This window comes from Anabrus simplex, chromosome 2 (assembly GCF_040414725.1).
Source record: "Anabrus simplex isolate iqAnaSimp1 chromosome 2, ASM4041472v1, whole genome shotgun sequence".
Lineage (NCBI taxonomy): Eukaryota > Metazoa > Arthropoda > Insecta > Orthoptera > Tettigoniidae > Anabrus > Anabrus simplex.
In genome coordinates this window covers 62,501,327-62,515,478 of record NC_090266.1, presented here as the reverse complement: position 1 = coordinate 62,515,478, position 14,152 = coordinate 62,501,327, and the positions used below count along the sequence as shown (strand labels likewise).

General features: G+C 38.5%; 1 protein-coding gene across 1 annotated transcript in view; it reads left to right on the top strand.

Annotated features, from left to right (window-relative positions):
• Positions 1-14,152, top strand: part of LOC137498436 (zinc finger protein 341-like) — a 153,182-nt gene that overhangs the window by 94,371 nt on the left and 44,659 nt on the right. Inside the window, exon 10 of the mRNA XM_068225937.1 lies at positions 13,882-14,143. Within this exon, the coding sequence (XP_068082038.1) occupies positions 13,882-14,143 (262 nt within the window). The remainder of the gene's footprint in view (positions 1-13,881; positions 14,144-14,152) is intronic.

The window sequence follows — 14,152 nt, the reverse complement described above, 5'->3', positions numbered from 1 at the left end:
AATTTGAAGTGATCATGACCAAAAGAACTGGACTTCGAATTATGTAACTATGAATTAAACTAATTTTCCGATTTTCAGTCTAGATTTTTTTTTTGCTAGGGGCTTTATGTTGCACCGACACAGATAGGTCTTATGGCGACGATGGGATAGGAAAGGCCTAGGAGTTGGAAGGAAGCGGCCGTGGCCTTAATTAAGGTACAGCCCCAGCATTTGCCTGCTGTGAAAATGGGAAACCACGGAAAACCATTTTCAGGGCTGCCGATAGTGGGATTCGAACCTACTATCTCCCGGATGCAAGCTCACAGCTGCGCGCCTCTACACGCATGGCCAACTCGCCCGGTCAGTCTAGATTATAACAATAATAAAAGGAAGCAGCAAAAATTCAATATACAAGAGACACGTAATAATAAAGAAGTCCTGGGTTCATCAGTCTTAAAATTTACGTACCTAAATAGAATGGCTCACTCGTCGTGAATGTTGAGAACACTCCTATCCATTATTTGGATTACTTTTTCGTAAATACGAAACGATAAACTGAAGCAACAAAAGTATTGTCACCTGCTATCGGCAGAAAGTATGTGCGACTGTAGTGAATTCCATTACACAGATGAAAACAATTCACAGGCAGTGTCTACAATCACGGAAAGAATACAGTAATAAAATGCGGACGCAGCAAGAACTTTGAAATTGACGAGTCATCGTCGCCATAAGACCTATCTGTGTTGGTGCGACGTAAAGCCCCTAGCAAAAAAAAAAAAATAATAATAAAAATAAAAAAAATTGACGAGTTATGCATGGTTGATAGGCCAGAAATTTGTTTCAGATCTATGGTGCTTTATATCCAATATTTATGTAGAAAAATAAAACCCTGCAGTTATCTATGGTATGAAGTATTCGCATAACTATTGTAAGTTGATTATAATCCAGGAAGCAATCATATTTACATCCTGATACAATGCACACACGATATGATATTCTATTTCTATTTGAACTTTTTTGAAACCATCAATACCTTGATGTTTGAAACACACGAAAACAAATGAAAGCAAAAAAAAACTATGTATGATTGGGTGGCCAATATAAAGTTATTCCAACACGGCAGCCAACATAGAAATTAAGTTCCAACAATAGCGCATTTCAACATCTTCCTCGTTAGACAAACACTGAAAATGACGTAATTATTTCCTGAAATATGAGTCAATGGTGCGTTGCTTAAGTACATTTCTGTAATTTGTCTATCGTATCATTACATTCACAACATTTTCTGGGGCATTGCTGGTAGAGATAACACTGTCCAGAATCGATAAGGCTGTCATTGCGTCTTTAGCCGGCGGGCATGTGAGAAGAGATTCCGTTTCTGATGTTTTGTCTGCTTGCGATTCCACTTCCGTTAGCTCACACGGGTCAGTTGCAACACAAGAGGTACCGTCTGTTACTAGCACTTGATTGTTAGTGTTCACAAAGTCTTTGAAAGTTTCTTCCAACTCCATATACTGTTGTAAATCAATTCAGTGCCCATTATCGGCATCGGCCATGTTGTTTCTTCTATATCATTCCCAAGGATTCTGCTACAGTGTGCTACAGTGTCTCAAGCCACAGCTACACTCCGTATAGCATCCATAACATTCCACTTCCTGATATCAGAGTAGGGCACATTTCTTGATATTTCTCTTACTAAAAAATGAATGAGCCACTTCTGATAAGCAAATTTGATGCAATAAATAATCCCTTGATCGAATTATCGAATGTGGCAGGTAGTGTTTGCTGGCAAGTGCAGGAGATGGATATTTTTAATTTCTAGCCCATCATGGTTGTGGGCAGCACATCAAATAAGAGTAAGAAGAATATTGCAGTCTTTACACACCATCATTCTTTCCAAACAGACCAACCATTCATGGAACAAATTTCCTGCCATCCAAGCATTTTGCGAACTTGCCTATAACAAGAGGGCATATTTTCTCACTGCCATCTGCATTGCAGCACAGAATCACTGTCACTCTCTCCTTAAAAGCTTTCCCGCATGACAAGCCTGTACTTTCACAGTGAGAGTTCCCTTTGTTTGGGCATTGAAAAAGAAAGCTGTTTCGTCCATACTGAACTCGTCCTTGGGTGCCTATTTCGCTAAAATTGGTGCCATTCGTTCCTGCCATTCGTTAATACTTTCTGTGTCAACACGTGCACTTTCGCCTCTCACTGCCTGCCAAGTGATATGTCATATGTTGCAGCCAGCCTTTCGAACACTGGAAGTCCAGTCTGTGCTTCAATGCCAGTTTGTTGGCCTTTTTTTAAAAATAAATATACCATCCACCAGAATATTATTTAAACAGGTTTGACAAAACCACTTTGTTAAATCATTTTCTACATCTGTGTGCTTTGCTCCTAGAATTTGCCTCCGTTGATCAGTCTTCTTAGCTTCAATTGCCTGTTGTTCAATCTTTTCTCAATTTTTTTAGAAAGTTGAATTTGTTGATAGCGGTCTTCCGTATGTTTTGGCCATTTCACTTTTAGATTTTTCTTCTTGTCGACTTCGCTGGTGATCTGCAATTTTTCTGCTATCATCTTTGCAGAATACATCTTCTCTTTGGCCATTATAACAAATTTAGACTCTACAAAACTTGAACAAAAAATAACTCCGCGACCGTACTATACGTGTACTTCACTACAGTAACAAGGCTTGTTGACAGTGCGATTAAAAGGTAACAATGAAGCAGAGATATAAGCTTAAATTCCCGAAAAACTGAAATAGGGCCAACCTACTATTCTGATGTGTACACGACAATGAGGGATACGAAACAGTCTCTCATTAAGTCCGTTTTCGCTCAGCATTAAAAAAACCAATGCAGTTTCCTCGGTATTGACCATATTGTTTGGTGTGTACGAATTGATTATATGAGCTACGCTTTTTTGCCAACTGTCGCCAGTATTTGCGGATTCTGCTTCTCCGCACATTGCCTGCTGTGTGATATTGTGGCATTCCTTAAAACGCTGAGTACAAAAGAATTACAATTTTACACAAACTTAGCAAATATGAAGCATTCCGTAGGCACACCAAACTGAGTGAAAGTACGGAAAGCTACCTCAGCACATTCCAGAAGACACGTTCTATCATGATGGGGATAAATTTTGAATTTAAATTTCTTACAATGTAAAGGCAGTTTTGAATTAAAAGTCTGAATTTCAGTAATGGGACCAACATTGTTCTTCAAATTATGTATTATCCCTATTTCGAATTAAACAATTTAAATAACATGCAAAATATCTCATCTTCATGGTTTATTAAATTTATTTTATCTTTAGAAACACTATTTATGAGTTTTGGGAATTGATATCTTCACCATTTTCAAGATATTCCACCTCAAAATTTTGGAACAAAACAATGGACAAGGAAAGTTTTAGAATGATGAAACCTGGAAAAGACTCGCTTTGGAACTAATTTTGTTCAAAATTATTTCATTGCTATGAAAATTGTAACCCCTTAAATAAGGTTACAAGTAATAATAATAATAATAATAATAATAATAATAATAATAATAATAATAATAATAATAATAATAATAATAATAATAATAATAATATTTGCTACCACTTTGCAAACACAGCATTACACAGAAATACATTTTGATGCAAGGAGGAATGATAATAAGTTGCACGAAAATAAAATCATAACAAACAGGTTAACAAACATGACGACTAAGAAAGGATAGTGTGGAAGGTGGCTGGGAACCATATCCAGGCGTGGAAGGTATTGGCATTGCTGAAGAAGCGAAGTCAGTGATGATTCAACATTAATATAACTTTACTTAAAATTAAATTGAAATGAAAGCACAAATGATCCACAAAATTACACCTTTTAAAATCGGTAAAAAAAATCAAACAATAATTACATTGATTACCCAGAAGTTTCAACTTCAGTGATTTTACTTAGTATAACTTGATTTCGGAAAATTTCACACATGGCGTAATGTTTAAATTACATAAAACTGTCAGAAGGAATACAATTTTAGTAACATGTGCTTAGAAGGTTATTCATAGAAAATACAGAAAATATATTTAAGATATTTACCCTAGTGCAGCACACTTTTAGCGGCCATCCTCCTCAAAAACACTTCTTAGGTAGGTACTTTTTCTAAAGGTGTATACATCTAGGATGATGCAGAACTAAGAGACAGGCCCAAGGGAAATTAATAGTTTATAATTACATCGAAAGGCGTTGAACTTAATTTATTAAAACAACAAATGGGAACTGTCCCATTACAAATGTGGCGTGACTTACTGAAAATGCTAAGTCATTTTAATTAAATTTGGAAGCTGAAGGAAAATACGAGGTAAGCTCCGGTAAAATAAATTAAATGAAACACTTCTTTTGAAACTAAATACCTGAAAGGTGAAAAACAAAGTGCTTACCTGATGGCGGGGCCAAGAAGACCCGTACCTTTGAAGGCAACCTTTCCTTTCACTGGTCAAACAGAAAAGACGCCTTCACAGAGCAAGGCTCCAGCGACAACGCTTTTCTCCGGAAATTAGGAAATCTTACAACAGCCAATGAGTGTCCGATCTTTTTCCTTCACCTACCAATCACATTTACTTTTATTTTCTCCAATAGGAGCACAAGAATTAGTGCTGACCAAGAACATTTGGGAATCCTCAAGAAATTTCAAAATTGATGCAACTTTACAAAACCGGAAATATCCCACGCCGATGTGGCGCGTGTGGTACAGTATGCACCAGAATTACCACGACAATCAAATAATCTTAAAATCATATTAACATCAAACAAATCAAACAATTCCAAAATTCACACACCGAGGAGAAACAAAAACAAACAAATTAATAAATACTTTACATGTACAATTCATCGCCGTCTTCCGAGTTCAAATAATCAAATCCAAGTACTCACTACATACTCCCCCCCCCCTTAATTTGGAGCACAGCTCCAAAATAAAACAATTTCATTCACTTTATTTTAGCAGTCCAGTTTCTGCATAGTTTTGAAAATAACTAATCACTAAAAAAATCACTGAAAAACAAAGGAAAAGTGTCACTGAAAAACAAAGGACATATAACAATGTTCGTTGAAAGAGAAAGCACATAAAATATACACTAAAGAGAAAAAAATCTTTTTTACTGTTCTTCTCATGTTCGTAAAACACCACACTGAAATTATTTTCTTTAAAGAAAACTAAAACGTTCTTTGAAAAAAACTGGACCCAAAATATGAAAGACATCTTTTGGATTGAGTTCTTGAGTTCTTTTTTATTTGTTTGCACTATGGCACCACGAGTTCTTGCTGTTCATGTGACTGATGATGTACCCGCTGTCTTCAGCCTCCACATTACAGTTCAACTGGGTGACTGCGCACAGCCTAGCAGGACTTGTGTCATTAGAATATCCGGTTACAGCGCTGTTAATTGACACGTCCAAGTATAGGTGAGACTACGTGCCACTAATGGCCACGTCAGTGTATGTCTGGTAACTATTTAATCAGGATCTTGGCTTGGGATGATGTTCACCACCATGCAGACGGTACCCCTTTGGACAAGGGACATCAAGTTGTCAGGCAGGAACAGTAGTTGTCACCTGTACATCTGGTCACTGGGTTGCAGTGCAGAACGGCAGAGCCCAAGACATAACGCACCTCTCCTCTAGGCACGACAGAAGAAATGGGGACTGTATCCCCCTCTGGCCACTGCAACAGAAAATTATCCGCAACAGACAGGGAATTTCAAAAGCTGAAGCCACCCTGGTGGACAAGAGCTTGGAGGCACCCAACTGGTGTCTCCTGACCTTCATTTGGGAAGTTCCCCCACAGGTTTGGGACTATCTTAGCCCCCCATTCAGGCAAGCACTATGGATACCTCAAAATAAAATTTAGGAAATGGTTAAAAGAAACTCAAAGAACTCTACCGGAGTTTACCCTGATTTCAAAATTTTGACAACAATCCCTAGTTATGAAGATCTTAATTCTACCCCAAAATACATACTAAATTATATCTAACATGATTATAAATGACCCTTCCCATTACAACTAACGTGACTTAACTAGATTATTAACTATAGAATCCGGAAAAACAGCTGGCCAGCCCATTAACTAGAATTTGCTTACAACTAATTCCTTATAACTACCCCAAAACAAAAATAGTTTCTAAAGTATTATCTCATAACTAGGGAATCTTTATCTGAGATAAATGCACACGACTGATCCTCTTTCTTTCAGGATCACTGACTAACAATGACACAGGGGTTATGAATTTCAAAATTGTGCAGGAACCTCAAAATCTAGGGGATAACTTGCTAATTACATGGTCCGCAGCACTACTAATGGGATGAGTCTTTACATAGACCTGGTCACCCACATACAGATTGTGCGGTCTTCGCCCGTGATTATAGTTACATTGAACTTTAGCGTAATAAACTTTCAAATTTTTACGCGCACGGTGCCAAGCAGCACGGATCGTTTCTGGATTAGCGACATCAGGCAGAAGATCGTTAATGGACCACAGATTAGAAAGTGGAGTATTTGGGGTGAACGCTAGCATCAATGAAGCAGGAGTTTGCTTGTGACTTTCATGAACAGCAGTATTGAAATCAAATGATAGCCAATTAAGTGAAGAATCCCACTTGGAGTGGTCAGAAGAATGGTATGCAATAAGAGCAGATCTTAGGTTCCGATTAACTCTTTCAGCATAATTAGGCCTGGGATAATATGGTGTGGTAGTCACATGAGATCTAGATAGGTCAAAACAGAAATTACGGAATTGCACAGATGTAAAAGCTCTAGCATTATCACTCACCAAAAATTGGCAGGGTCCAAATGAAGCAAAGATCTGTTTTAAGCTAGAAATAGTAGTACTAGCATTAGCCATGCGAGTAGGAAACAGCCATGTAAAACGCGAGAACGCATCAACACACACAAGTATGAAACGATGGCCGGTCCGTGAACGCGGGAATGGTCCAATGTAGTTGATAAATAGTCTCTCCATTGGGCGAGAAGCTTGCTCAGATGACAACAGACCAAGGCAGGTATTAGGAGCGGGTTTACTAATGTTACAGATTTTGCAAGATTTGACCATGGTGCGAATTTCACCATCCATAGATTTCCAAATTAAATGCTTACGAATTTTCTCTCTGGTTTTAAATACACCAAGGTGTCCGCCAACAGGGGATTCGTGCAAATATTTGAAAAGAACAGGAGCTAAATTTGCTGGAACAACAATTTTGGGGTCTCTGCGACCACGAGCAGGACAACACAAAACACCATTTTTGATGACATATGGTTTAACATGTTCACCAGACTTAATCCTGTCAATAATACCCTTCAATTCAGGATCATCTTCCTGATGTTTAGAAATATCTTTGAAAAGGACAGGGGAATTGATCAAAACTACATTAACAAAGGCCGAAACTTGTTCAGGAGAGGGATCAGCAGGCTCTAATTGAACATCAGAACTGCCAGGGTAAAACATCCTACTAAGAGTGTCAGCAATAACATTTTGAGTTCAACGAATGTGACGAGCTTCAAATTGAAAAGCTGAGATGCGTATTGCCCAACGCGCAAGACGACCAGTTCTTCTTGGCTTGGCCAGTACCCAACTCAATGCCTGATTGTCCGTTTCAAGATCAAAAGGTAGATGTTCAAGGTACATTCTAAATTTCCCCAAGGAGAAAACAACAGCTAAGGCTTCCAATTCATATATAGAATAGTTACGTTCAGCAGGATTTAGACTACGGGAAGCATAAGAGATAGGACGACGTCCATCTTCAAATTCCTGAAGGAGAACACCAGATATACCTGTAGATGAGGCATCGGTTTGGAGAATGAAATGTTTAGAAAAATCTGGCATCGCCAGCACAGGAGCATTACATAAAGCAGATTTTAGATCATAGAAAGCTTCAAGTTGGGCATCACCCCACTCAAATTTAGCATCTTTTCTCCTCAAGGCATTTAATGGGGCTGCTCTTTCAGCAAAATTGGGGATGAATTTACGGAAGAAATTGACCATGCCAACGAACCCAGCGACAGCTCTGACATCTTTAGGAGTAGGAAAGTTTGGGATAGCTGCAGTACGAGATTGGTCAACAGAAACGCCTTTCTCGGACACGATATGGCATAGAAAGGACATCTGAGGCTGTGCGAAAGGAACTTTGCTAGCCTTAAGGGTTAGTCCTGCTTTACGGAGTCTTTCAAGGACTTCATTGATATGAGCAAGGTGTTCTTCAAAAGTTTCACTAAAAATTACCAAATCATCGAGATATTTATAAACGAATTTGAATTTAATGTCTCACAACACGTTATCAAGCAGCCGAGTCAAAACAGCGGCTCCCGTTGCCAGCCCGAACGGTACGCGCTCAAATTCATAGAGGTTCCAGTCAGTGGCAAAAGACATGAGATGCTTGGATTCCTCAGCAAGGGGTATCTGATAGTACGCCTGATTCAAATCAAAAATGGTAAAAATTTTGGCATTAGCAAACCAAGAGAAACAAGAGTGTAAGTCAGGAAGCGGAACAGATTGAAGCACAACTCGCTTATTCAACATCCGATAGTCTATTACAGGCCGAAAACCACCCGGTGGTTTAGGGACTAGGAATATGGGAGAAAAGTACGCAGATTTAGAAGGACGTATTACACCATCAGCAAGCATTTGGTCGATGATAGCCTTAAGGGCTTTCATCTTAGGAGGCAACAACCGGTACGGAGGAGAATGAACAGGTGCATTGTCAGTTACTTCAATTTTATATTCCAAAACGTTAGTCACGCCTAAATTGTCTGTGAACAGATCAGGAATTTTATCACAAAGATTCCTAAGCTGGTTGGCCTGGTCATCAGGCAAATGATTAAAGTCAAAAGCTTTTGGTTCACTTGTGTCCTCAGACACAGCACTGACATGATAAGGAAGGATAGGAGAACGGTTACACAATTTAAAGGTCCTCATGGAAAACTTAAACTGGAATTCATTGTATTGAAGATCCAAAACCATACCAGTTTTGGCAATAAAATTTGCACCGAGAATAAAAGGACAAGATAAATCCTTCGCCACTAGCACAGGCATTTTCCATGTACAATTACTTATTCTAATTTTGAGATTCAGACTTCCAATCAAATTCAAGGAATTAGAATTAGCCGTATGGCAGGTTAAAGACACAGGCTTTAAGGCAGGGAATTTACAAGCAGATTTTACAGAGTTATACAAATTTTCACTCATCAAGGTGAGGCTAATTCCAGAATCAACTATAGCAGAAACAAGTTCATTGTTCACTTCTAGGCATATGTAAGGTAATTTACACGGAGGAATAGCAGAAATACCACAAGATTTTGGAAAATTGACACTAGGGTCAGACTGAGGATTATAATCGACTACAGGGTCGGGTGAATCATCATCTAATTGACAGCGATAACAGACGAAACATGAAGATACACTATAAGGTTTGGCACAAGAATCGGCGGATAGTCATCTGGAATTGCCATTACCAGAATGCCCTGAACCGGAAGAATTGTGAGGACACTGTCTAGAAAAGTGTCTATTTGACCCACACTATCTGCAAGAATTAGTGGAGGGAGAAACTCTATTCTCATTCTCATTTGAATTGCCTAAGGGCTCAATCTTAGGACAATTCCTTTGGAAATTTTGATGTTGACCACCCATGACAGGTTTTGAATTGCCTAAGGGCCCAATCTTAGGACAATTCCGCTGGAAGTGATCCGTAGAACCACAACTATAACTTGCACGTGAATTACGTGGCTTGGAAGAAGTAGAAACGGTACTAGTGACCTGAGAAGACATGCTTACAGGAGGAGGAGGAGCTAACACGACGCGTAACTGGTCGGCATACCTAATGCCTTCAGCAGAAACAGTGATAGCTTCCAACTGAGCGAACGTAGCGGGTCGTGGTGACAGAGCAAGATACGACCGGTAATTTGGTGCAAGACCCTCAATAATGCTAGCAACCATTTGAGACTCAGAATAGTTTAGCATAAAAATCCTAGCATTGAACTTAATGTCCTGGATGTATTCAGACAATGTTTCATTCAAATGCTGTACACGAAAATAATTCTTTTGCACTAAAGAAGACAAAGCACGGGAAGGAATAAAGAACTCAAGCACATGTGCATGAAATTGGTCAACTGTCCACTTTTCTGAAATGGCTCTTATGACATGCTCAGAAAGAACTCCAGATATATGTGGATATAAAACTTGCAAGAAATTGTCACTACTTAAGGAATACACAATACCCTGATCTTTAAATTCAACCAAAAACGTAGAAACAGAATGATTTCGTCAATCAAATTAGCGGTGAACTTAGATACACCCTTAAATATAGCAGTTAATGGGTGAGGCAAGTTTGAAAAACTTTGAGAAGCAGCAGGAGTAGTAGGTACCTGAACAGCACTAGATTGGTTACAAGAAGGCATCACAGTAGTAAAGAAATCTTGATTTGAACGCCCCTGGGATAGGGTAGGTGTACTAAAAGTGAGGTTAGAACTGTAGCTAGATTGCATCGAAACCGGCACAGATATTCGCATTTACGAAACATTTTCGCACATTTGTGACACCCCTGAAGAATTTACTGCAGGTAACACTTGGACATGGGGATATCTTTGTACAATGGGAAGAGAAACAACTTGGGTCGCAACCGGACGTTGAGATAAAGACACAGTAGAATTAACAGTTCCCATAGGAACAGTTGACATAGCAACCTGCGTACAAGAAGCACTACTATAATTGTTGATGGGCAGAGAAGCACTAGTAAATACAGCAGGAGAAGATTGCAGGGGAATATCATTACAAGTTACCACTGTACTAATTTGTGAAGCCGTAGATACAGAAATAGTATCACTATCACACGTCTCAGATTGAACAGGCACACTAACTATTGAACTTGAGCTAGGTAATAAATTACCTTCCAACAATCCAACAATTTTATCAAGAATATCACAAAACTGCAATAACAATGATTCGCACTCGCATCGCTCGCTTTCAGATAAATTATGAGCCAACAGGTCGCGAATCCTGTCCACGTAATGCTGCACTTGGCCTTTCGCACGTGTTAACTGTGCATCAGACGGTTTAGAAGAACAAAATGACACAATAATGGCTTTATATTCTACGATTTATCTCTAACAATCGACAAAGATGCGCACACTTCATCTGTTGATAACCCTGGGACGAAAACAGGTTCGTTTAGTGATTGCTTTAACAAGCTCGTGTCATCTTTAACCCTTCCTGTCGAATTCAATTTACGAATACGAAGTTCGTAAGCTAATTCCTCCTTCCTCAAATTGAACGGACCTGGGATAGCACGAGGCATGTTGATAAAAAAGGAAACACTACAAGATAATACTTGAATTAAATTTTAGGTTATAATCACAAAATCACCATCAACTTTCCTTCTTCAGCAACCACGCTCTGCTACCATTCTGTAACTTCTTAAATAAGGTTACAAGTAATAGTTTATATTAATGATAATAATAATAATAATTGCTACCACTTTGCAAACACAGCATTACACAGAAATACATTTTGATGCAAGGAGGAATGATAATAAGTTGCACGAAAATAAAATCATAACAAACAGGTTAACAAACATGACGACTAAGAAAGGATAGTGTGGAAGGTGGCTGGGAACCATATCCAGGCGTGGAAGGTATTGGCATTGCTGAAGAAGCGAAGTCAGTGATGATTCAACATTAATATAACTTTACTTAAAATTAAATTGAAATGAAAGCACAAATGATCCACAAAATTACACCTTTTAAAATCGGTAAAAAAAATCAAACAATAATTACATTGATTACCCAGAAGTTTCAACTTCAGTGATTTTACTTAGTATAACTTGATTTCGGAAAATTTCACACATGGCGTAACGTTTAAATTACATAAAACTGTCAGAAGGAATAAAATTTTGGTAACATTTGCTTAGAAGGTTATCCATAGAAAATACGGAAAATATATTTAAGATATTTACCCTAGTGCAGCGCACTTTTAGCGGCCATCCTCCTCAAAAACACTTCTTAGGTAGGTACTTTTTCTAAAGGTGTATACATCTAGGATGATGCAGAACTAAGAGACAGCCCCAAGGGAAATTAATAGTTTATAATTACATCGAAAGGCGTTGAACATAATTTACGAAAACAACAAATGGGAACTGTCCCTTTACAAATGTGGCATGACTTACTGAAAATGCTAAGTCATTTTAATTAAATTTGGAAGCTGAAGGAAAATACGAGGTAAGCTCCGGTAAAATAAATTAAATGAAACACTTCATTTGAAACTAAATACCTGAAAGGTGAAAAACAAAGTGCTTACCTGATGGCGGGGCCAAGAAGGCCCGTACCTTTGAAGGCAACCATTCCCTTCACTGGTCAAACAGAAAAGACGCCTTCGCAGAGCAAGGCTCCAGCGACAACGCTCCAGCGACAACGCTTCTCTCCGGAAATTAGGAAATCTTACAACAGCCAATGAGCGTCCGATCTTTTTCCTTCATCTACCAATCACATTTACTTTTATTTTCTCCAATAGGAGCACAGGATTTTTTTTTTCTAGTTGCTTTACGTCGCACCGGCACAGATAGGTATTATGGCGACGATGGGACAGGGAAGGGCTAGGAGTGGGAAGGAAGCGGCCGTGGTCTTAAGTAAGGTACAGCCCCAGCATTTACCTGGTGTGAAAATGGGAAACCACGGAAAACCATTTTCAGGGCTGCCGACAGTGGGATTCAAACCTACTATCTCCCGAATACTGGATACTGGCTGCACTTAAGCGACTGCAGCTATCGAGCTCGGTAGCACAAGAATTAGTGCTGACCAAGAACATTTGGGAATCCTCGAGAAATTTCGAAATTGATGCAACTTTACGAAACCGGAAATATCCCACGCCGATGTGGCGCGTGTGGTACAGAATGCACCAGAATTACCACAACAATCAAATAATCTTAAAATCATATTAACATCAAACAAATCAAACAATTCCAAAATTCACATACTGAGGAGAAACAAAAACAAACAAATGAATAAATACTTTACATATACAATTCATCGCCGTCTTCCGAGTTCAAATAATCAAATCCAAGTAATCACTATGAAAATAATTGTGGTTGTGTATACTGTAATCAAAATGTAATGACATTACAAGTGTATGAAAATATTTGGAAATAAATGTTGCAGGATAGAATTGGCTCCTCTTGTCATACTCATAGTTCTGGTTCATCCTCGTTAGTAGAATTTTCTTCCTCATTTATGTCATCATTATTCTCATTTCTTGCACAAATTTTATCAACTGTCCCTTTGATTACTTTAAACTATCTTCTGCTCGCCATTTGTCTATGAAATTATGTTTCAGAAAGTTGTTTTCATCCCAAATTTTGTTAAGATTTACACTTAACTTTTTCTACCTCCAGAGAGTTAATCATGAAAATCCTTTACCCTTCTTGCATGCACCCTGAAGTTGGGAGGTGTCTGATCAGTAACTAACTTCACATATTATGATAATATTATTACTTGAAGTTCAGTCTTTCAAGGGAAGTCTTTCGCAGAGGAGAAAGTGCTTCCTAGTGGCTTCATGCTTTCAGACACGGCTATTTCCAGCTTTAAACAGAAATTCTTTCCTTATCCAATTGATGAACAGCACTTAATTGAGAGAATACAGTAATATGTTCTGCAGGGTCAGTGATGGTGTCATTTAGCCACATAGAGCTTCCCTATTGTTACATCAACCATTATGGCAGCACTAATGTCAAATTTTTACTTTTTTTTTGTGGGATAGACCCTTTTTTGCATGTATGTATTCAATTGTCATTTTTAACTTCCTTCATACCTCTTATAAGAGGATTTACATTTTTCTGTAATAAATTATTATAACACTCTAAAAATGTGTGTTTTTGTTGTAGATATTTTCTCTGCACCAAGTGCAAGAGAAAGTTTACCTCTTCAAAAGGCTTGGAGCATCACTTGTCCACAACAGATCATAATTATCCTTGTCCAAACTGTGGGAAGGTGTTCACATGTGAACGTTACTTGCGTCGGCATCTTCCCACTCATGGTGCTCCAGAGGCCTACAAATGCCCAGTATGTAATAAAGGATTTCGCACACAGCAGTACCTCAACAATCACCGCTCCATTCACACGGGAGAGAAACCCTACACTTGCCAAGTAAGCTGT